Below are 25,126 nucleotides of genomic sequence, written 5' to 3'. Positions count from 1 at the left end.
AGTCAGTGGTGAAAGCTTTAAAAAATCCTGCTTATGATTATGGATGATCGAGTTCAGGACTTCTCTTGAAGTTGTTGGTTTGGTGGGTTTTTTTTCGGTTGTTCATTTCATTGGGTTTATTTGCAATTGATGGCTTAGCTATCTTTGGCCACAATAACCCCATGCAGCGCTATAGGCTCGGAGCTGAGTGGCTGGAGGACTGTGAAGAGGAAAGGGACCTGGGGGTGTTGGTTGATGCTCAGCTGAACATGAGCCGACAGTGTGCCCAGGTGGCCAAGAGGGCCAACGGCATCCTGGCCTGCATTAGAAATAGTGTGGCCAGCAGGAGCAGGGAGGTAATCATCCCCCTGTATTCGGCACTGGTGAGGCCGCACCTTGAGTATTGTGTTCAGTTTTGGGCCCCTCACTACAAGAAAGACATTGAAGCCCTGGAACGTGTCCAGAGAAGGGCAACAAAGCTGGTGAGGGGTCTGGAGCACAAGTCTTATGAGGAGCGGCTGAGAGAGTTGGGATTGTTTAGTCTGAAGAAGAAGAGGCTCAGGGGAGACCTCATTGCACTCTATAGCTTCCTGAAGGCAGGTTGTGATGAACAGGGGTTTGGCCTCTTCTTCCAGGCAACAAGCAGGACCTGAGGAAATGGCCACAAGTTGTACCAGAGGAGGTTTAGATTGGACTTGAGGAAAAACTTTTTCTCTCAAAGAGTGGTAAGGCACTGGAACGGCCTGCCCAGGGAGGTGGTGGAGTCTCCGTCCCTGGCAGTGTTCAAGAGGCGGCTTGATGAGAAGCTACAGGATATGGTTTAGTAGCTGTGGCAGCAATGGTAGTGGGAAGACGGTTGGACTAGATGATCTTATAGGTCCCATCCAACCATGTGATTCTATGATTCTATGATTCTATGATTTCCTAAAAATGAATTTCAGACAGGACGAGAGTACAAGACTTGATTTTCCAAGTACTTGCACAAGTGTTATAAAGTAACAACTTTACTGAAAACAATACAGTCTATTAAAAAGGTCTACTTCAATGGGCTCAACTTTTGTCAAGTACTCAAAAATAATTTAAGTTAGGCCTATTCATGACCAGCAGTACTCAGTCTTTCTCCAATGCCCACTGCTTCACCCTGAAGAACCAAAACTATTTACATCGTCTTCTTCCTGGAGTGCTAGGCAAAAAGATGCCTCTGCTCAGTCTCAAAGAGTTGAGCTGCTCTTTATCATTAGAATAATCTCAAACTCAGTCATGTGTAATGCCATGCTCTCTGTGTTTTTTAACTACTTTTAGATTAAATTAATGGGACACCTAGCTTAAGCAAAACAAGCACCACAAATACTACCTAATCTTTCAGAGGAAAAATAATTCAGGGTCCACCCAGCACAGTGATGACACTCCCATGTCTCCATGGCAAGCTCTGCATTCCCAAGGTTTTTTCTTTCAAGCATATGTTCCTGATTCTGTACACTGCCTTTTGTTTCAGTACTGCTGTACTCATTCCAGTCCTAAGACAGATCTTAAGTCTATATAGTCTATATAATCCTAAGCAGCCATAATTCAATAAGCCTGTTTTTCCTCTTCATGCTATTGGGTTTAAATGTTTTCTTTGCTAAACCTGCCCACAAGACATCCTATAACACAGATAACCTTGAGCTGACTACCCAGAAAACACATTACAACAATGACCAGATATAAATCTGCACTGATACTGCAGCAAAAAAGGCCACTGCTGAAATGAATGTCACATCATGTTGCAGTCTTTGAAGAACAGATAGAAGTAGGAAACACTACAGGGCAGGAACAACCAGGGAAAAACCCTCCCTCTCTCCCCCAAGCTGCAATGAAGCAAAAAATTACGTCAGAGACTGTAATTAAAGTGGTATTGTACATACAGCTTCTAGAAACTTTTACCAATAAGCTGAGGACAGAAACAAGGCTCTTTACAAGGTGTTGAGCTTCTTTCAACAGAAAACAGAAAAAAAATTACCACTTATCCACTCAAAAACCTGAAGTCATGTCAGAGAACTGTGCATGCAGGCACAGTGCTATCAGGTTTATAAAAGTGGTGCCTCACACAAGTGCAAATGAACCCTCTCAGCTTTCTCTGATGGAGGCTGGGAAAGAAAGCAAATAAGCCAGCAGCTGTTATTCCTCAGAAACCTGATCATAACCTCATCAGGATCTTTGCTTCCCCCACTCAGTTACTCAAATTTTGAATGACAAAAGGGCAGGTACAACATTATTACCAGCAAGGCTGAGTGTGGTGAACAGACAGGCAGGTGTACAGCTAAACTTGGGGCAGCAATGAATTGTGTGCTGCAGATTTCTGACAAAAGAAAGGATCAGGAAGAGACTAGGGGGCACAGAGGGGAAGACATGAAGGACGCTTTTATCCTCCTCATTTTCTTACATAGTTCTTTAAGAACTATGTGTATTCTTTATGTATGTTCACACAGTTCTTTATGTAAACACAGTAAAGCTTTAAAAGACAAAATTACTTCCATGTATATGTTCCCATAAGTAAGAGAACATACAGAATCACAGGTGTTGTTTTTCTCCTTTTATATTAATTTTATGCACATTCTGCGTGAATATGTTTGTTGGAGAACTCTTTGTGGATCCAGAATCGGGATCTCCTAACTGGGGTTGTAACAGTTCTTGAATAATAAGGAACTAGAAACCATCCCGATCCAAACAAGAAATTCTTTCTCCTTTCCATTGCTCTGGATTTACTCTCTTATCTCGCTGCTGTGCCATAATGCTACCTGTTCTTCCACACTCCTGAGAGTCTCCCAAGATGGGAATTGAGACAGCCAATTACCTACGGAACAGTTATACACAGAACCACAAAAGAAAGTGAGACACCACCAAAAAAAAACCCAACATCAGGGATACAGGACACAAGGACAGCCTTGCGGAAGAACAAATCTCTTAGAATCATAGCATCATAGAATGGTTAGAGTTGGAAGGGACCTTCAAAGGTCATCTAGTCCAACCCCCCTGCAAGGAGCAGGGACATCCCCGACTACATCAGGTTGCTCAGAGCCTCATCCTACCTTCTGAGATAAGAAATAGGGAATTCTGCAAAGAAATAATAGTTTCATCAGAAACACATTCCAGGGTGGGAAGGACAGGGAGAAAAAAGTGGATAAGAACCAGAAAAATTAGAAGTAACAATTTAAATATCATTGAAATGTCTGATAATGTGTTTAATTGTATGACACAGAGGAAAATTAATCCTTAACCTTCTAATTTGGATTTATGGGAGAAGTATATAATTCAGCATGTAACATCCAGGAAGTATTTAAGCTTTCCAAAAGCATGCCCTGCTCAAATCAGGATGTGCCACTTGGAATAGGTTGGGGGGGGAACTCATTAAATCACTTGTTTATTATTCACACTACAGGAATGTGAATCTATTGGCAAAATGAATCAATCAGACAGCAAAGAGCTATTCTCTGGAGTCTACACTAATCAGCCCGACAAGCTGTCACTAAGGATTGGGTCAGGCTTGTAACATAGCATCCAACCAGTGGGGGAAAAAAGTCCCCAATACTACTGAAATAGAGAACAGTTCACCCATTTAACATTGTTCCCAGAGGCTTGTGTCAAACATTTATTATGGATCACACACAGCTGCAGAAGCTTTTAAGCGAGAAACCTGCATTCTTGGACATTCCAGAACTGTGTTGTGGAAACATGCTTGATTCCAGCTATTTCAGTGAAGACAAGCAAGATAAAGTATCCTGAAAGAAATAGTATTCGGCTCTAACATAGTCCTCTGAAGAAACACATTCAAGAACTTGAAAAAGGACTATAACTAGAACACGTGTCAAAAGAGATACACTGTTGGAATACACACAGACTTGTCCTGCAGTCTGCACTTCAACGAAACGTTTTAAAAAAACACAACCTCTATTTCTACAGACTATTTTTCATACAGACACATTGTTTTCAAGGTTTATCTGTTCCCTGACCTCCCCCAACGTAAGTCTAAAATATAAAATATCATTTTTAAAAATGCCACACATGAGAACACAGACAAAAAATTAGACTTTTATTTAAAACCAAAATAAAAACCCACAACCATTAACCCACCCCACTCCTAGCCCTAGTAAAAATCATGAGCTCCTAAAATCTGATGATTCTGAGATATACACTCTGTTAATAAGACTAAATATAACAGAGAAAACAAGCACTAGCTGGACTGCAGGAGCCCTGGAAATACCAGAAATAAAATACAGTGGAAGAAAAAAGCAGCAATTCTGACAAATACTGTCAAGCAGTGTAACACATATAGCAATGCATAAAATCAATACACTGTACTAGAGAACACAATCATACGTTGTGGCTGCTTGGATGGGAGACTGATAAGATCAATGTTTTTGTTCTTGTCATCACAGTGACACCACTGTAGGATGGGCTAGAAAAACTGCTGAATGGCTCGAAGAAGCAGAAGTTTTAGCTGAAGTGTACTTCGGGAGACGCTACAAGGGAAGACAGTCAGATCCACTCTTGGAGGGAAAAACAATAAAAGGATGAAAGTGTTTAATTGCAGCAATGCATTATGAGTGCAAATGCTCAAAAGTGAGGAAGAAAACATTTATGTCCTCACAATAAAGCTCCTTCATCTCACTGAACTCTATATGGAGTGCTGTGCATGCTGTTGCTCTAAACTTGACATCAAAGCTACACGACAGTACAGAAGGACAGCATAAATACAAGCATTGAAATCCTGCCCCAGGCTGCACTGGCAAGACTGTCTGCAGCTGATAAAGAGATGCGATTATTCCACTCTACTCAGCACTTGTTAGACCACACTACTATGTCCAGGTTTGGTCGTCCCCACTCAAGAAATTGCAGACCATCCAGCAGAGTGCCACCAAGGCAAAAAATGGGCACAAGTTGCTCCAGGGAAAATTTTGGTGTGGCTGTAAGGAAAACTAAGGACAAATTGAATGAATTGAGAACAATTAAACATTGGAATAGACTACCAAGAGAAATGGTGGAGTCTCTCTTGCTATAAGTACTCAAGGCTGAGCTTGACAACGTTGTGGGTAAAATAATCTAAGGCCTTGCTTTCAACAGAAGGTTGGATCTAGATGTTCTCTAGAGGTTCCTACCAACCTAGAATTTTTCTATGAGTCTATCATCTAAACATATGCTATGCTAAGCACCACTAAATACCACTTCTGCAGTAAATGCATTTTAAATTAGAATTTATTTTATTTTTCTTCCCATTCCAGTAATAATAAAATAAAATAAAATAAAATAAAATAAAATAAAATAAAATAAAATAAAATAAAATAAAATAAAATAAAATAAAATAAAATAAAAACAATAACGACAAGCAGAAAGGAGGACAATTCACTGTTTTTCAGAATATCTGTCAGCATCTATCAAAATTATCAAGCAGTAGCCTTAAAAGGAAGTGAGTGCTCCTTCACAGAATACATAATTAGACAAGTGAACTTACTGCCAGAGAATTCAGGAAGGCCATGGAATAAATTACTCAAAGGAATTCCATGAATTTGTTCAATTCCTTTACCATCTATTAAGCATTCTTCACCATCTGCTTTCAAAGACAAGACATGCAAACTTTTGGTCTGATCTAATAGAGAGAGTTTTACATTTGAGCCTAATGAATGGGAGATAACTCAAACCACTAGAAGTCAAACATAATAGTCTTAACTTATAACCCTACTATAGTTTATTTGGATCATCAATTTAAATGCTTACAGCAGAATGACAGAAAGCTTACCACTAACATCTAATAAAACATAAAGCACATGAATGATTGATTCAAATCACGCTGTAGATGGAAGAACAGGCTAAGAAACAAAAAAAAAAAAAAGGAGAAAATCCAACAATAGTACCAGCTTTCATTTCTACCCCAAGGCAGAAAGAAAGAGTTAAAATTCCCAAGAAAATGGGATTCCAACCTGCCAAAGTAAGAGATGGCTCTAGCACACCAAAGTCATACATCATAGCCACGTCCACAGGTCACTTCTATGAACAGAGGATGTAACATTTTTAAAAAGCCTAAACAAACACAAAAGTAACAAAAAAGGATTAAAAATAACACTAGCTATCTGCATCTTGAAGTACATCACATAAGACACAAAACCAGTATTGCACTAAAAGACATAAACCTAACACCCTCCTAGATGCTGACAGTGGAAAAAAAATCTCACCAGAGTTCTTTTTACATTCCACACGCTGAAAAAAAACATTAGAGAAAACGCTGCTCTGATAGCAAAAGACAAACATATGACTTGAGAGGCTACAGGAAGTAGGAAGAATTGTTACTTCCAGACATGCAACAGGAAACTTTTTCACCTTCTTACCTCTGCTTTCTGTAAGTATAAATACAATGCTGGTTTATTTATTTATCATTTATAGACTTATTTTATTATTTGGTTCAGAGTAATAATAAAAGAAATAGAAATATTACAATGGACACGATAGAGAGAGACATCTCATAGCAAAGTCTTCACTTTGACTGTGATCTAAGGGATGACAATCTCAAGAAGAGAACTTCGGCTTTCTAAGCTACACTTTGCAGGTGGTGGGGAGGTTTAGGATTTATGTTATGTGTCATGAGAAAACTTCCACTCTTCTAGGCACTTCTGGAAGTGACATACTAGACCTCTGGACTACACAGTCAAATAAAAGGATGGTCTATGGGTCCCAAATCTGAAAGGGGGATTGTGCCTGTGGATCATGCTGCACAAGCATGTGGAATTCAGAGGTGGGTTGCCTGCATCAAGTCTCTCACAAGGTACGGCACATAACAGATGGCCTGTTGCTTAAGACACTTACCAAGACTTTAGAGATCCGATTTAATTTCAGTTTAACTTTGTACCAGTCTCTTAGTAGGACATATCTACACCATGGATAGAGACAGCCTTAAGTTGTTTCTGTCTGAGCTAATCTGGAAATAAAAGTACAGGGAAGACCACCCAAGCTCGAGATAGGGGATCGGCAGAATTTCTGAGCTCATGGGTAATGCCACGCACACACAGCTGAGCAGAACTCAACACAAGCCTAGCCATGCTGAACTGCACTGCATGTGGACTTGCCAGTTCTGGTCTCCAATAGCTTCTCAGCCCTCTACCCTGTGCTCCACTGCAGATATTCTCTCTGTTTTGGTGGCTCAGCTTTCCGTCTGTATTAGGAGGATAAAAGCACAGCCCATACTTAGAATGTGTCAAGAGGATAAATATATTAAGTGGTCCTAAGGCACTCTGGGATTATGGCAACAGATGTAATGTCAATTCCTTAAAGCAGTTAAAACAGAGATGACAGAGCAATCAAAGCTCTAAGGGAAGACCAACTCAGAACATAAAGTTTGCTTCTTTTCTAATTTAACTGTGTCTCTGCATCCAGAGGACACCGCAAAAGAAAAAGCACTCTTTGGGACACAGCAACAGCTAGATGAAGTGGAAAAAGGAGGAGAGGTGGGCGCAAAAGAGGATAATAAGATTCTTAACCACCAATTTAGTTTAAAACTATTATGAAATGAGACCAAATAAGGTGTTTGCATTTCTGAATTACAATCTATTGACAGATAGCTCTCTTACTTGCTTAAGATCATAACTGGTTGGAAACAATACAAGACAACAAAGAGGAAGAAATTAGTCTTGTGAAGAACTCACGCTACTCAGCAGTGACACAGCTACTAAAAAAATGTAGGTATTCAGCAGTATCATTTAAAGAAAAGTGTGCTTGATACATCTATCAAGAAGCCTAAAAGAACAAATCTCTGATTCAGAAGTAGCCCTTGTAGTAATTTTCAGTTCTCTAAGATAGTAAATTAAGTCCGAAAATTTGATTGAATAGTAAAGTGTTAATTCTTTTCCCTCTGTTTAATTTTTGCATAATTTCAGACTCAGTGATTGTATGTTGAGGTATACAGAGATTATTACATATGACAGAATTACTCCAAGTTAACTGCTTCCACTGTTAACCGTTACACACATTATTTGGAGAGTAAACTGCTTGGTTTAAGTTAACATGCTTTATGTCACATGTGCAGAATAGTAGAAATGTGCACACAAGCAACTAATGCTAATGACTAGAAATTCGTTAAGCTGATGAGCCCCTACAGCTTATAGTCATCTGTTCATAATCTTATCTTCATCCACAGCTCTTTTGCTTCAGTCTTCTTCACCATTAAAAAAATAAACCACATTAAAATCCACTTATTTTAGTTTTAAAAAAAAACTTATCAGTCACAACTCCTTACAGTGCTAGCATACCAGTTTCTGCTGGTTTTAATTCCTTGCAGCAACTCTCAATACATGTAATATATTTTTAAAAATCAACACTAATGTGATCATTTTCTACTCCAGAGCTACAATTTGTATTTACAGTAATAGAAATTGTACCAGAATGCACATAGAACAGGAGTATGGGGAAATCCACAAAAGAAAAAAAAGATACAAATTCAATCCCTGATGCCTTGTGGCTTGCCAGTGTTATATGGGAAGAAAAACACAGAGCCACTAGCTCAATGTGTTTTCAAAACTATGTATCCCTAGTGCACTGACTAGGAACAGCACAAGAGATTTTCATTCAGGAGAGTCAGAAGACAAGCAAGAAGACAGCAATACCAAATACAGCTTGCAATGAGGACCAAGTAGATTCAACTAGAATCCATGGGTACAGAATTCCTTCCCCAATAAAACAGAAGCAATATTTGCAAACACAATTCTTTTGACTCTGAAAAGTTAATTCCCATTTACTGCATTTAACAACAAAAACACAACAAACACAAGGGAGCAAAGAGAGAAATAAAAGAAATGGCAAGCTAGTCATTCTGTACTTCAGCTTGCATCCCCTTCCCAGGCATGCAAGGGGTAACCAACAGCTCTGTGTTTCCAGACAATACAGAGGCTCTGGGTGAGAGAGAAAGAGAGCTAGCATGTTAACTGTGACACTAAACACTTAAAGATAGGTTCAGATTGGTTACTAAGACTGTAGAGACTTGGCTATGCCTTGATTAAGGACAACATTGGCTGGATGTAATGTGGAAAACCTAGCCCTACCTGCATTACCTGAGCAGCGATAAAGCTATTGGCCCTGGTGCCAAGTTTTGAGAGACATTATTGAAGATGAGCTGCATATCACTTTTAAAATTCAAACTGGCAGCAAGTTCAAGAATATTCGCAATCCCTGCTACACTGGATGTAGTAATTAAATTACAAAGGTTTGGACAGTCATGTGAACTTTGGCCCAGCTCAAGAAAAGCAAGAGGAAAAGAAGGATGATCATCCCAGTCAAATTTCCAAATACTTGGATATTCCATTATCTCTGCTGAATAAATTCAGCAATTTAAGTGGCTTCTAGGCAGCAAGAGACTGAACTGGATTGAGATTTGAGTTGATGTAAAGCTAATTTGTTTCAGAAAGTTGTAAAACTACTTTGAGTTCAGTGCCTGCAATGATTTCTGTAAAGTGAAACTAAAATCACTAAGTTTTATGTGACCACCCCAACAAGTTCAGCAAACATTCACTGTTTAAAAACACATCTTCAGCCATATTAGATTCCTTTACTTTTGGAAGGTGTGATTTATTTATTTCTGCAAGATATCCAGCAGAACTCCTCCTTTGATTCAAAGTTTCCATGAGCTGCTGAAAGCCTGTGTAACTTTATGAATTATACAGGATAAACACACAGCAGATACTGAGTATACCATATAATCTTTGATGGCTCTCACACCTACCTACAGTTAGAATAAAATCACTTCCACACTCAAGGAAAACAAAAATAATTTAAAAAAAAAAAAAAAAAAAAGAACCTGGATAGAATATGGTGTTAGCAAAGAGCAGTTAGTGAGAGGAACACTGTGAAAAATGCCATATCGGATGTCTTCCCTATGAAGTTGAAAAAGCTTAGACCCTAAAACCAGTTGCAGGGCCCTCACTACCTGGATTAACCAGTCTAATTCAGCTCTAAAGCAAACCTCGCTATTTTAAATTAAAACTAATATCAGATCTCAATTAATGTTTTAATATTATTCTAATTAATGTCTAAGTAATGCAATTGTACAGGTTTTTAAATGGACTTTATTTTAATCATATTCATCAGGACACTACACCATTTCAACTAAGTATCACCTTTCCTTCTCTGCCCAGCCAAAATGCTAACATGCTAAAACTTATGTAATTGTTCTCCTCCGCTGAGGTGCACGTTTGCTGTAGGCATATCAACAGTGCTATACCATTTGGAGGTGAAACGAAAACTAAGCGCTGTAATCTTTTAACAGCTTATCAACTCCTTACTAAAAACTGAATTCTTCCTGCTACTGTAACCGAAAACATTAGCTTTTTTCTAGATTTCACTGTCTTGCTTGTTTTGTTTGGGGTTTTTTTGTTGGTTTGGGTTTTTTTTTGGTTTGTTGGGAGCGAGGTTGGTTTTTTGTTTCGGTTTGGTTTGGGTTTTTGTTTTTAGTTGTTTGTTTGGTTTTGAGTAGTCTTACTTTCATGGGATTGTACCACAACTGTCACTGCATTGCTGACTTCCGTCATTAGAGTCAAAATACAACAGAAGTAAATATCGCTATTATGTCAAGAGAGAAGCATCCCAGGGTCACTCACTGTCTCTCCCTGTTATTACTCTCTGTGTCAGAAAATGGGGAATATCAGATAATGTAGCCAGGGGGCGGACAACAAAAACAGAGAGAATTTGAATGTGCTTTGTCTTCTAAGATGTCTGAAGATAGCAATTTAGTTCTCATTTCAGGGACACACTGTCCACCCCTCTTCAACCTCAGAGATTAACTTTCAGTTATGCATAGGGACAAATTCTCCTCACAGGATTTAATTGTCTGTCCAACAGGTTCAGTTAAGCAATAAAGCTATATACTTTGTACAAACTAAACAGCGCACTGTAGTACGTGTTCCAATTTCGTATGGATTAGCTTATGTAAACAATTCTAAAATTCTTAGCTGCTTTATAGTACCAACAGCTCTGACAGTAGCCAGACTCAGAGAACGGACAAGCTCCCTTTCTTTTAGTCTGATCTGAGACTTTAGTAAAAGCGACCTCCATGGCTGCTGTACTACTTTCTTTATGTTCACTGATAAACATACAATATCTTTTTTAATCTACAGGAAATTATTAATTACTCCTACTATAAGATTAATTTAGACAAATATTTAAAGCACAAAAATACTCTTAAGAGCAGTAGTCTATCCATTATTTTAATAACAGAGTATCAGTGAAAAATTTGCCATATTTGACTTTTTTTCTGCTACTTCTAGACCAGCAAGTTTCCAGTCCATCTTTTTCTTTTCTAATCTTATGTTTTAGCAAAAGAAAATGCTCTCAATGTATTTTAAAATTTGCTTCAAAACGGAATATTAAATATCTCAATTTATAAATATGATTCCATTTAACTTAGTTAAATGGTAACTTCTGCTTATAATTATACCATTAACAAATAGGTGTTATTTCTATCAGATTTCTTTGGTAGTAGTTTAAATAGAAACAATTTATCAAATAAACCACATTAAGGATCTTCTTGACTATACTTAGCTTTTCCTTAGATCTTTCTGAAACCCAGAAGATTAGAGATTTCACAATCTTGCCATATGTTCCCCACAATAAAATGCATTTTATGTTAAAATTAAGCAATGCTAAAATCTAACAAGATGTATATTATTAATGCTTCACTGTATGTGGACTCATTAACCTTAGTTAAATGAACAAAATAACCCAAATTTAAACATGATCATCATCTACTTGAAAAGTTCTCTAGCGAAGTTTCAATAACTTATTCCTGTCACTTCAAAATTTCCCTTTTAGGACCTTATGAAATTCTCATTTCATTAGTGAAATTTCTTCTAAAATTTATGTTTTATAGAATTTTCATTTTATAGCCAGTAAGATTCTCTGGTACATTTTGTGAAAATAATTATTGTAATTCTTTTCTCTAATAAAAAAATGAATGAAATCTACCCTAGAAAGACATAAACCCTAAAGTTTATATTTGGTGATTATCTTTCTCGACAATTAAGCTGCTATCTGTAGAAGCAAAACTCAAGATTTTATTTCCTCTGCAAAGCTATATTGGCTACTTTGCAATGCTCATGTTTGCACATAAATAGTCTTGAAGGCAAACTAAATCAACAAACATTTGTAGTTGCCCAGTCCCTCTGCAAAACATACTATGCACTTCGGATGAATTCAGTGTAAATCATCATCCTAGCCACGCAATTAAATACTATAAGCTTCCTTAACCCTCAGCTCAGACTTGCCTAATCTTTAGCAGAAAGCAATGCCAGATGGCCAAGAACAACTGCTAAGAATCAGAGGGCCGCACAGGAACTCCTGAAGCTCTTAGTGATATGGTAGCGAAACACCTTCTGTTTCAACTTACTGCTGGGCCCCACTTAGATCAATTTGCTTTGCAGAACTCACATGGGATCCTTCCACTTGAACTAATACACATATTATTAATTTTCAAAAACCATATTTTTTGTCATTAATCTAATTCAAAAACACTGAATTATTCCTGGGCAGAAACAATGCACCACCTCTTCATACTTACCACAGTGACAGTATGTTTGCTGCATAATGCCAGAGAGATTCCATTAACCACTGCACTTCTCCATCACCTTCAAACATATACATGTGTATACATATGTATGTGTATATATATATATATGTGTATAATATATAATACACATATATAATTGGTCTTCAAATACAGAATCAGGGACCTTTAAAGGTCATCTAGTCCAACCCCCCTGCAAGGAACAGGGACATCCCCAACGAGATCAGGTTGCTCAGAGCCTCATCCAACCTGGCCTTGAATGTTTCCAGGGATGGGGCCTCCACCACCTCTCTGGGCAATCTGTTCCAGTGTTCTACCACCCTCATTGTAAAAAAAAATTTTCCTAATATCTAATCTAAATCTACCTCCCTCTATTTTGAAACCACTACCCCTAGTCCTATCACAACAGGCCCTACTGAAGATTTTCCCCGTGTTTCCTGTAGGCCGCCTCGAGGTACTGGAAGACCACTATCAGGTCTCCCCGGAGCCTCCTCTTCTCCAGGCTGAACAGCCCCAACTCTCTCAGCCTGTCCTCATAGGAGAGGTGCTCCAGCCCTCTGATCATTTTTGTGGCCCTCCTCTGGACCTTTTCCAACTGGTCCATGTCCTTCTTATGTTGGGGGCTCCAGAACTGGACACAGTACTCCAGGTGAGGTGTCACCAGAGTAGAGCAGGAGGGCAGAATCACCTCCCTCGACCTGCTGGCCACTCTTCTCTTGAGGCAGCCCAGAATGTGGCTGGCTTTCTGGGCCGCAAAGGCGCATTGCCGGCTCATGTTAAGCTTCTCGTCCACCAGCACTCTCAAGTCCTTCTCCTCAGGGCTGCTCTCAATCCATTCTCCACCCAGCCTGTATTTGTGCCTGGGATTGCCATGACCCAGGTGCAGGACCTTGCACTTGGTCTGGTTGAACTTCATGAGGTTGGCACGGGCCCACCTCTCCAGCCTGTTAAGGTCCCTCTGGATGGCATCCTTTCCCTCTAGTGTGTCAACGGCACCATACAGCTTGGTGTCGTTGGCGAACTTGCTGGGGGTGCACTCTATCCCACTGTCCATGTCGCTGACAAAGATGTAGAACAGGGCCGGGCCCAACACGGACCCCTGGGGGACACTCCTCATCACCGGTCTCCACCTGGACATTGAGCCATTGACCACCACTCTCTGAGTGCGGCCATCCTGCCAACTCCTTATCCACCGAGTGGTCCGTCCATCAAACCCATGTCTCTCCAGTTTAGAGAAAAGGAAGTCGTGTGGGACAGTGTGAAATGCCTTGCACAAGTCCAGGTAGATGATGTCAGTTGCTCATCCCTTGTCCAACAATGCTGTCACCCCATCATAGAAGGCCACCAAATTAGTCAGGCACGATCTGCCCTTAGTGAAGCCATGTTGGCTGTCACCAATCACCTCCTTGTTCTCCATGTGCCTTAGCATGGTTTCCAGGAGTATCTGCTCCATGACCTTGCCAGGCACAGAGGTGAGACGGACCAGCCTGTAGTTACCTGGGTCTTTCTTTTTCCCCTTTTTAAAAATGGGGATTATGTTACCCTTTTTCTGGTCATTGGGGACCTCACCAGACTGCCATGACTTCTCAAATACGATAGCCAGTGGCTTGGCAACTTCATCCGCCAATTCCCTCAGGACCCATGGGTGCATCTCATCGGGCCCCATGGATTTGTGCATCTTCGCCTTCCTTAGATGTTCCCAAACCTGCTCTTCTGCTGCAGTGGATGGTTCTTCATTCTCACAGTCCCTGCTTTTGTCTTCTGCAACTTGGGTGGCATGACTAGAGTCCTTATCGGTGAAGACTGAGGCAAAAAAGTCATTGAGTACCTCAGCCTTCTCCATGTCCTGGGTAATCAGGCCACCCATTTCCATCCAGAGACGGCCTACGTTCTCCCTGGACCTCCTTTTGTCCCTGACATGCCCATAGAAGCTTTTCTTGCTGCTCTTGATGTCCCTGGCTAGATTCAACACTGTCAGGGCTTTAGGCTTCCTAACCTGATCGCTGGCTGCTTGGATAACCTCTCTGTAATCCTCCCAGGCTACCTGTCCTTGCTTCCACCCTCTGTAGGCTTTCTTCTTGATTTTCAGTTGGCCCAGGACCTCCTTGTTCACCCATACTGGCCTCCTGGCATTTTTGCCTGGCTTGCTCTTCATTGGGATGCATCGCTCCTGAGCTTGGAGGAGGTGCTCCTTGAATATCAACCAACTTTCCTGGGCCCCTCTTCCCTCCAGGGCTGTATCCCATGGCACTTTACCCATCAGATCCCTGAAGAGGCCAAAATCTGCTCTCCTGAAGACCTAGGAAGAGAGCTTGCTGCACAGCCTCCTCGCTGCCCTGAGGATCTTGAACTCCACCATCTCATGGTCACTGCAGCCAAGGCTGCCCTTGAGCTCCACATCCCCCACCAGCCTCTCCTTGTTGGTGAGAGCAAGGTCCAGCATGGCACCCCTCCTCACTGGCTACTCTGTCACTTGCAGAAGGAAGTTTTCATCCACGCATTCCAGGAACCTCCTGGATTGCCTGTGCCCTGCCGTGTTGTCCTTACAACAGATAGCAGGGTGGCTGAAGTCCCCCATGAGGACCAGGGCTTGTGACAGTGAGGCTGCCTGTAGAGGGCCTCGTCCGATTGGTCCTCCTGGTCAGGTGGCCCCCTTGTCCCTGCCCTCCCTCTAATCCTCACCCATAAGCTCTCTCTCAACTCCTCCTCCATCTCCAGGCAGAGCTCCATGCGTTCTAGCTGTTTGTTGCTATAGAGGGTGACACCCCCTCCTCCTCTCCCCTGCCTGTACTTCCTAAAGAGCCTATATCCCTCAATCCCAAGGCTCCAGTCATATATGAGCTGGCTGCCAGGCTGAAAGAGTTGTACAGCTCACTGCACATGAGAGACAGATTAAGTCTCGCCTTTTTCTCTGTGTCAAGAAGCAAAAAAGGGAAAAAGATTCTCCTTTTTGTACAGAACACCCTGCTTTAGGCCAACACTGAGAACCATTCAAGACAATAATGACCAGCATTCTGGGATGTTAATGGATACCACCAGTCTCCATTTTTAGAGGTAGCATCTCAAAACCACCATTTTACTATGGCACAACAACACTTCCCATGAAACAGGATTTCTGCTACCACAAGCTCAGGACAATGTAGTTTTGTGGTAAGCAAGTTGGTCAGCTGGATTGCCCACTGAAGCTATACTGCTACTATGCTGGCACCTGTTTAAATAGTCCCTGAAACACACGTTTTCCACCTCAGTTTCCAGTTGCCTAAACCAGTTCTTGTATGAAAAAAAACACAAAACAATGTTTCTTGTCTTTGTGTGGAAGTGGTCTCCTTGCCTCTGAAGACCAGGAGTGTCATTCTGCTTTGATTACAGGTTCAGAAAATTTAAAAATGAGTCTTCTCTTTTTAAAAATAAAGCACCTTGCATTACAAAAGATGATAGTCATTGCTCAAGAGCAGCTCTCAACTTCATCTTTCTTAACAGAAATTCAGAAGGAAGCAATGAGAACAGGCAAACTTAGGAATGAAAAAAAAAAAAAGGATTAAGAAGGAAGACAGGACTGAAATGGCAGGGAGTGCTTCAGGACAGAGCAGGAGCAGAGAGCACTGGCAGAGCTGTGTGGGGAGCCCAGGGCTGGGCTAGCAGGAGAGTTCAGGGCAGGAGTCAGAGACACTGCAAGTGCACAGTGTCAGCAAGGAGCACATATAGAGCTGAACAGCCAAACCTTGTCAGAGAGCCATAGCAGAACTTATGTAGATGCCAGGTATGAAGCCAGAAATAGCAAACTACAGAATACCTGCCTGTAGTATGCTTCATTCTAGCTTGCATTTCATTTCCATGAGTAAAAAGAGATTATAATCTTATTCATTTGAATGTCACAAGACAATAAAATAGCCTGGTTAAAAAAAAAAAAAAAAGAATCTAGCAAGACTGCAGTCCTCTGGAAGGATGCATGGGAACATCAAGACTGGCTTGCTAAACTGAGTATAAACCAGCTGAACTGAAGAAAGGGGTACATCTGAACAATTTAAACCAGGCTGGTGGATCAAATTTCTGTTGTAAAGTACTTTGAAAAGTACCTGACATCTTGCATTTAGCATTTTTCTGTAATCTCTCAGATTCACCGTTCCAGAGTATCATTTTCATTCCGCACGGCCTGGTTCATACAAAAAGCATTTTCAGAATATTAGACAGAGATGTGATACTAACAGAAAGAAAAGAGTTATAAGCCTCACAACAAAAGACACTGTGGGGAGGGTGTAAAGGGGATTAAGAGGTAAGAGTAAGAGTTGAAGAAGCACAGGGTATGAGAGAACTGTTTCAGTTGGTAGACTGGTTTTAACCTAAGAAGTGATATGTTTTTGTATAAAAGCCTAGTAGGAGCTGAGGCAGACAGAGATGAGCACACAGATAAGGTCTGAAATACTTTTGTGAGTTCAAGGAATGGAAAAATGGACTCTGAAGGTCTGATGCAGAGTCAAGAAAACTGCTGCTTGGGAAGGAGATAAAAACAAAGAAAGATATTGCACCTGAGGGAACGAGGGGTAAGAGATACCTAATGACTGATCACAGAGGACAGGAGTAATGATATCAGAAAAAAAAAGCTGTTCTGAAACTAACCACAACATATAGCATATGAAAAAAAAACACTTCCGAGGTGTCAGAGGAATGCAGCATTGGATCAAATAGCCAGTTAGACAAAAATCTGGTGTGTTCAAAGTGATTAATTCCAGAAATAGTTCAGGCAACTTTCTGGTAGCTTTGTGTACAGAAAAGAAAAATATAAAAGATCAGAAGTGAACTTTGATCAGATGTTCTTCTGTGACCAGTTTCACCTTTCTATTTAAGTAAGATTCCCATAAGTTCAGTGATTGTAGCATTTCAGTCTATTAGTGATAAAAGCTCATTGATGCATGAGTGGTTCAACATTGTACCAAATCTCCCATTAACTCTTGCTTTTAAAGGTTATTTCAGTAAGTAGGTCAAGATAAACCGAGAAGCTGCCAGTAAGACTCCTAATTTGAACAATGATATCTCTACACCAGAGGTAGCTATCTGAACTAGTCTGTTAACGCATCTTTTGCCAAAATAAATCCAGGCATGGTGTTTTCATTTACTTATGAGGCATACTGTAAATTTCTGCATCACAACCATGAATGATTTTGTTCATATGCCCAAGCTTTGCAGCCATCAGGAAGGGAGTGATCTTTAATTTCAAACTAAGCAAACCACTTCACATTGGGTCATATTCATGTACACTCAGTATTTCAACCAGCCTGTAATTTCCTCAACAACACTGTTCACTCAAGGAAGCCTAACTGCCAGATGAAGTGACAATACTTTGTTCAAAATAGCCATTATGCTTTTAATTTGCTTGCTGAGGCATTGTTACAACCCCTCATGCCTCTTGGCTGATGGAGGAAAATAAATTTTGATCTCTCAGAAGCAAGTGCAAGTATCCAACTTCACACACCAATGTGGACAACTGCAGCTGAAACTGAATCCAGATTAATTCATCATTCCAGTCATTTCACATTTATGCTGATACCTTAAGAGGTTAGAACATATATGATTTATTGTTTTCAATTGGAGAAATGAGACAGAACTTCCTTCAAATGAAAAAGCAGCTTGTCAAATGAAGTTTACAAAAAGCAAATGAGGTTCATGGTGACAATCAGAATGTACTTCAAATTTAAATTAACATGCTGCTTAATGCAACACAAGCTATTACAACAGAATGCAAAAATCCTGCTGCTGCAGGATTTTAATGCTACAATAATTCTGCTCTTCCTTAAAGGGCAACAATTCTGCCCTTTCTTAGATAACCCAGTTCAAAACACATATAAGAACAGCAAATTTGAGGGATTAGTAGCCAAACTACAGTAACCAGGCGGTAATAAAGATACAGAAAGCATGTACATTTTCCCAATAGACACAAGTTTAACACTGAAAATATTCCAAGCAGGTTTAAGAGGTGGGGGGGGGGGGGGGGGAACTTACTATACTGCTTCAAAGATGCACTATACACATAATGCAGCAGTACAAGATATACTAACAAATGAAGGCAACTGAAAAAGCAGTACTCACCCAAAATATTAAATTGAAAAGGAACATCATGTATTTCAAACAACACAGGCAGCCTCTTGCCATGTTGCACTTCTTAAATTCTAAAAGGAAAACAAAGGATAGATCCAGGTAAAAGACCACATATTTGCTGCCTTTGGGTGCACTGTATTTGTCACTTTTTATGCCAGTCCCAGTCCCAACGCCGGTCCCGGTTCCGACCCCAGTATGGCTCTGTGTGCGTGATCCAGTTGTACCGTAGAAAGCTCCAGCAGTAAAACCTCGACCAAATTGCCTCTCTGAGGTAGAAGGTTTAGCAAAATCTGAGTCTTTGCTATCCAAAGATGGACTCCGGTGAATTGAAGAATCCTCACTACTTGACTTCTCCATGATCTCTCTTTTCATATTTGTCAGATTTAATGTATAGCATCTCTTCAGCATTAAATGTAGTGCCTTGCAAATGCCACAGTGCAATAAGAGCCGTGTTGTGCCTCTCCTTTTCGTCGTACATAAATCAGATAATCACTGCAGAATTTATTCACTGCATAGTTGCTGGTTTTATTTTTCACAGCAATGCAGGCTGTACTCTGTCTATCTGTAGCATGGATTTATACAGTAATATCCAACGCAAGAGCATACTCATGATTTATCTTGATGAATTAGTTATGCAGAACTTCAATTTTTATTCAAAAGAGCCATAAGCTCTTTCTCTCTGCTCATAGTTTACAGCCCTCTAATCTATAAGCAGCAGATGGTCCTTGCATCCATTTCCAAAAAGCTTCTGCAGTACACTTGGGAGACTCCCCTTGAGCCAGAGCACTTTCCTTGCTCTCAGCTTCCCTCTCTCTGTCTCTTTGACTCTCTCTCACATGCTGTCTTTTTTCTTTCCACCCATTTGCAGTATCTCATTCAGTAACCAGCTATCGGAGAGTGCTCTGTGTTTCACTGCTGTTGCCGTGAAATCATCAGCAACTGCAACTACTGGGCATTTCCCACAGAAATCTCTGACCTAACTATCGAGTAATAAATCCACCCTCCTGCTCGCTCCTCCCCTCTGCTTTCCATTGGGCCAGTTAGAAGTCTTCTCCAGCAAGGCACGCCTCCATGACATAATATCTTTAATAGGATTAGAATTACTCTTGACTATACAAGTGCACAACAGAAAATCTCTTTAAATGTCAAGTATTGTTTAGATGTTTATGAGCTAGAACTGTGAGGCAGCAATACTCCTTTAATGCAATAAAATACTGAAAAAGTGTGGATTGGATAGACAGGTGCTAACCTCTCCCTGCTCATTAAATTAAGTGACTTACATTTTTTTTTCCTGGCTTAAAGAAAGGGACAAGGAACTGGAATAGACTAGCACCCAGCATACACTGAATAGGCACATGTCTCAGTTACACATGTACATAATGTGACGCCATCACTTGTGATATAATTAACCATAACCAGAAAAGCAGAGCTGCTGTCTCTTATGGGACCATCAATCAATTCTTAAAACTCTTGAAATGCAAGGATATCTGAACCTGCAGCTATTTACACTCTATTTAACTCTTATGTCAGAGATTGTTCTTGTGTATGGCAGTAAGTCATCTTACATCACAAGTAGTCTGTGAACTGGAAACACTGATCCAAATGGCACATTTTTTTCCACATAGTAGCACGATACGCCTGGTAGGACTGAAACAGAGAGGGCACGATCAAGCTCATGGGTCTGTGCATATGTGTGTGTCGTAGTTCAGCCCCAATGGGGACCAGACTACGCAGTCTCTCTCTCACTCTCCCCACTCTCCGAGAGAATAGGAGGAGATTTGGTAAACAAAAGAAAACCAGAAGAAAAAAAAACAAACACGTGGGTTGAGATTGAACAAAAAGTAAATTTAACAGTAATGACAGAAGAAAACAAAACAGTCATGGAACACAAATACAGTACAATAGCTTACAACAGATCTCCACACCTAGTTTCTCCCAAGTAGCAGGAGGTTCCCTTCACCACCCTCCTCACTTATATACTGAGCATGATGTCAGATGGGATGGAATAGCCCTTTGGCTAATTTGGGTAAATGAACCCCAGCTGTTAGCTAATTAGTTAACTATCCCAGCCATAGGGGCTGCCAGCTTCAGTTCTCCACTCAGCTCAGGTGAATATTAACTCTATCCTAGCCAGAACCAGGACATTATCCACCCCTTATTCCATACCATCTACATCATGCCCAGATCCTACACTTTCCGATTAATCATCAACTTTTTCTTCCTTTTATCTACTTGTATGCAGACACACAGATGTAACTCTCTTAGTCCATGGTCCATCCCTTCAAAAGGTCTGTTGAGTTTATCCAGTCCATAACTTTGGGCTCCATCTGTCATAACAGTCTCTCAGCGTAGGACAGACAAAGCAGTGTTTCCTCAGGTAGTCTATCTGGTGTGAGTGACTTAGCAAGTTGATAGTCTGCAGGCTGAAGATCTGTTGGTAGGTGCTAGTAGCAAGAGCCAGTTCTGGTTGCATCCCTGCTGCAATTTTTCCTGTTTTATTAAAGTTCATTCTTTGTTGGTATAGATGATTCTACTATAATACTTTTGATACAACATAAGTCTCTCAGGGCGTGGAGCAGGAAGAAGCAAGGAGGGACATATAATAGCTAGATCATGACATACAGTACTGTATAGCAACCGACGTCAAGCACTTCAAATTATTGGCTCTTTTCACCTAAAATTAGATCTCCTTGAGGTACACATCGGACTTTCCCGTCCTCCTGCATTACCCACCAAGTACACCCAGGTCCTTGAGCAAAAGCAATCCCATGCATGGGTTTGCCTTTGCTCAAGGGAGAAATGACCCAGACTGTCTCCCCCAGTATATTCCTTACGTGCACCACAGGGACTTTATCCCCTTCTACAGTATGTAGAAGTTCAGATTGGGCAGGGCCAGCTCGATTGGTGAACCCCCAAGTGTTGACTAGCCAAGTGGCTTTTGCTAAATGTTTATCCCAATTTTGAAGGTTCCACCACCCACTGCTTTCAGAGTTGTTTTCAGCAGCCCATTATACCTTTCAATTTTTCCAGAGGCTGGTGCGTGATAGGGGATGTGGTATACCCACTCGATGCCATGCTCTTTGGCCCAGGTATCTGTGAGGTTGTTTCGGAAGTGGGTACCATTGTCTGATTCAATTCTTTCTGGAGTGCCATGACCCATAAGACTTGTTTCTCAAGGCCCAGGATGGTGTTTCGGGCAGTGGCATGGGGTACAGGATATGTTTCCAGCCATCCAGTGGTTGCTTCCACCGTTGTGAGTACACAGCACATGCCTTGGCGAGTTTGTGGGAGCGTAATGTAATCAATTTGCCAGGCCTCTCCATATTTATACTTCAGCCATCATCCTCCATACCACAGAGGCTTTAACCGCTTGGCTTGTTTGATTGCAGCACATATTTCACATTCAAGGATAACCTGTGCAATAGTGTCCATGGTTAAATCCACCCCTCTATCACGAGCCCATTTGTATGTTGCATCTCTTCCCTGATGGCCTGAGGTATCATGGGCCCACCGAGCTAAAAATAGTTCAACCTTATGCTGCCAGTCCAGATCCACCTGAGCCACTTCAATTTTAGCAGCTTGATCCACTCGCTGGTTGTTTTGATGTTCTTCAGTGGCCCGACTCTTGGGTACGTGGGCATCTACGTGACGTACTTTTACAACCAGATGCTCTAACCGGGCAGCAATATCTTGCCACAAAGTGGCAGCCCAGATAGGTTTGCCTCTACGCTGCCAGTTGCTCTGCTTCCATTGCTTTAACCATCCCCACAGAGTGTTTGCCACCATCCATGAGTCGGTGTAGAGATAGAGCACAGGCCATTTTTCCCGTTCAGCAATGTTTAAAACCAGCTGGATGGCCTTCACCTCCGCAAACTGGCTCAATTCACCTTGGCCTTCAGCAGCTTCTGCAACTCGTCGTGTAGGACTCCACACAGCAGCTTTCCACTTCCCATGTTTTCCTACAATATGACAGGACCCATCAGTAAATAGGGCATACTGCTTCTCATTTTCTGGGAGGTTGTTATATGGTGAGGCCTCTTCAGCACGCGTTACCTCTTCCTCTGGTGGCTTTCCAAAATCTTTGCCTTCTGGCCAGTCTGTAATTACTTGTAATATGCCTGGGCGATTGGGGTTTCCTATTCGGGCCCGCTGTGTAAGTAGTGCAACCCACTTGCTCCATGTAGCATCCGTTGCATGATGCGCAGAGGGGACCCTTCCTTTGAACATCCAGCCCAGCACTGGCAGTCGGGGTGCCAGGAGGAGCTGTGCTTCAGTACCAATCACTTCTGAAGCAGCTCAAACTCCTTCGTATGCTGACAGGATTTCTTTTTCGGTTGGAGTACAGCAGGCCTCAGATACTTTATATCCCCAGCTCCAAAACCCAAGGGGGCGACCACGGGTTTCCCCTGCTGCTTTCTGCCAGAGACTCCAGGTAGGGCCATTCCCCCCGGCTGCAGTGTAGAGCACATTTCTTACTTCTTGCCCTGTCCGGACTGGCCCAAGAGCCACCGCATGAACAATTTCTTGTTTAATTTGTTCAAAAGCCTGCTGTTGTTCAGGGCCCCATTTAAAATCATTCTTCTTTCAGGTGACTTTATACAGAGGGCTTACAATCATACTATAATTTGGAATATGCATCCTCCAGAAACCCACAACGCCCAGGAAAGCTTGCGTTTCCTTTTTGTCAGTCGGTGCAGCCATAGCTGTTATTTTGTTGACTATATCTATTGGAATCTGACCACGCCCATCTTGCCATTTTATCCCCAAAAAATGTATCTCTCTTGCAGGTCCTTTCACCTTACTTCGTTTTATGGCAAACCCAGCTTTCAGGAGGATTTTAATTATTTTCTCCCCTTTTTGAAAAGCTTCTGCTGCTGTGTTGCCCCATATGATGATGTCATCAATGTACTGCAGGTGCTCTGGAGCGCCACCCTTTTCCAGTGCAGTCTGGATCAGCCCATGGCAGATGGTGGGGCTGTGTTTCCACCCCTGGGGCAGTCGATTCCAAGTGTACTGGACCCCCCTCCAAGTGAAAGCAAACTGGCCTGCATTCTGGTGCCAATGGGATTGAAAAAAACGCGTTGGCAATATCAATGGTGGCATACCACTTGGCTGCCTGGGATTCCAGTTCATACTAAAGTTCTAACAAGTCTGGCACAGCAGCACTCAGTGGTGGTGTTACCTCATTCAGGCCACGATAGTCCACTGTTAACCTCCACTCTCCACTTGATTTTCTCACTGGCCATATAGGACTGTTAAAAGGTGAGCGGGACTTGCTGATCACTCCCTGGCTCTCCAGCTGATGAATCAGCTTATGGATGGGGATCAGGGAGTCTCGGTTGCTGCGATACTGCCGCCGGTGCACAGTTGTGGTAGCAATTGGCACCTGTTGTTCTTCAACCTTCAGCAACCCCACAACAGAAGGATCCTCTGACAGACCAGGCAAGGTGGACAACTGTGTAATTTCCTCCATCTCTAAAGCACCTACACCAAAAGCCCACCGATACCCTTTTGGGTCCTTGAAATATCCCCTTCTGAGGTAATCTATACAAGAATACATGGAGCATCTAGGCCAGTCACTATGGGGTGCTTTTGCCACTCATTCCCTGTCAGGCTCACTTCAGCCTCCAATACAGACAGCTGTTGGGATCCTCCTGTCACTCCAGAAATACAAATGGGTTCTGCCCCATTATATCTTGATGGCATCGAGGTACATTGTGCACCAGTATCCACTAGAGCTTTGTACTCTTGTGGGTCTGACGTGCCAGGCCATCGGATCCACACAACCCAATTGTTGGATACCTGGAGTACCAGGGGCACTTAGTGAACAATCCAGACCGAATGGAATTGTTATGTTTGTGAGCAGCAGGCCTCAAGGACATCACTGAAGCCGCTTGTGAGAAAGTACTGAAGCTGCCTGTAAGAAAGTACTGAAGCCGCCTGTGAGAAAATAATGAGGCCGCCTGTGAGAAAATAATGAGGCCGCCTGTGAGAAAGTAAACAAAGCAACCTTGAGAAGAAGGAAAACAGCTGGCATACGTGACTGGGGGCTGAACGTGAAGCAGGGTGCAGGTGGAGAGAGCCGTGCGCATGAACATAGAGACTTAACGAATCATATTTTAGCTAGGAGCGCATGCATGATATAGTTAACCAATTAGTAGAGAGCTTGCGCATGATACGGAATTAGAAGGGCTATATTAACCGGGATGTATCAACAATAAATTGGCATTTGCTTGATCATATTGGTCATCAGCAGTGTCCGTTACTTCCGCGTCAACAGGTGGCGCCCGAACAGGGACCCTCAGATCGGCGTTGGACATCCCAACGGAACCGAAATAGGAAAAGAAGAGGGGGCGGAAGCCGGTTGAAGGCGAGTGCTGCCCCGGCACTCGGGAAGTCGCTATAGCGCAAAAAGGTACAAAAGGTACGGAGGGAATCTCGTCTTGGCCAGGCGAGCGGCCGGGGAGGAGATGGGGTCCA

The 25,126-nt window shown here is 41.8% G+C and overlaps 1 protein-coding gene across 2 annotated transcripts in view; it reads right to left on the bottom strand.

Moving 5' to 3' along the window:
- The window catches only part of TSPAN9 (tetraspanin 9), a 209,514-nt gene that overhangs the window by 89,780 nt on the left and 94,608 nt on the right, over nucleotides 1–25,126 (bottom strand). Inside the window, exon 2 of one of the 2 annotated variants that reach the window (XM_086759279.1) lies at nucleotides 18,638–18,717. In XM_086759279.1, coding sequence (XP_086615405.1) covers nucleotides 18,638–18,700 — 63 coding nt within the window. In that variant the 5' untranslated portion in view covers nucleotides 18,701–18,717. Of the gene's footprint in view, nucleotides 1–18,637; nucleotides 19,532–25,126 lie in introns of those variants that run through there. The other variant, XM_086759269.1, reaches the window with a different exon arrangement.

This window comes from Chlamydotis macqueenii, chromosome 1 (genome assembly GCF_036417535.1).
Source record: "Chlamydotis macqueenii isolate bChlMac1 chromosome 1, bChlMac1.mat, whole genome shotgun sequence".
NCBI classification, from domain to species: domain Eukaryota; kingdom Metazoa; phylum Chordata; class Aves; order Otidiformes; family Otididae; genus Chlamydotis; species Chlamydotis macqueenii.
This window is presented reverse-complemented; position numbering and strand designations above follow the sequence as displayed.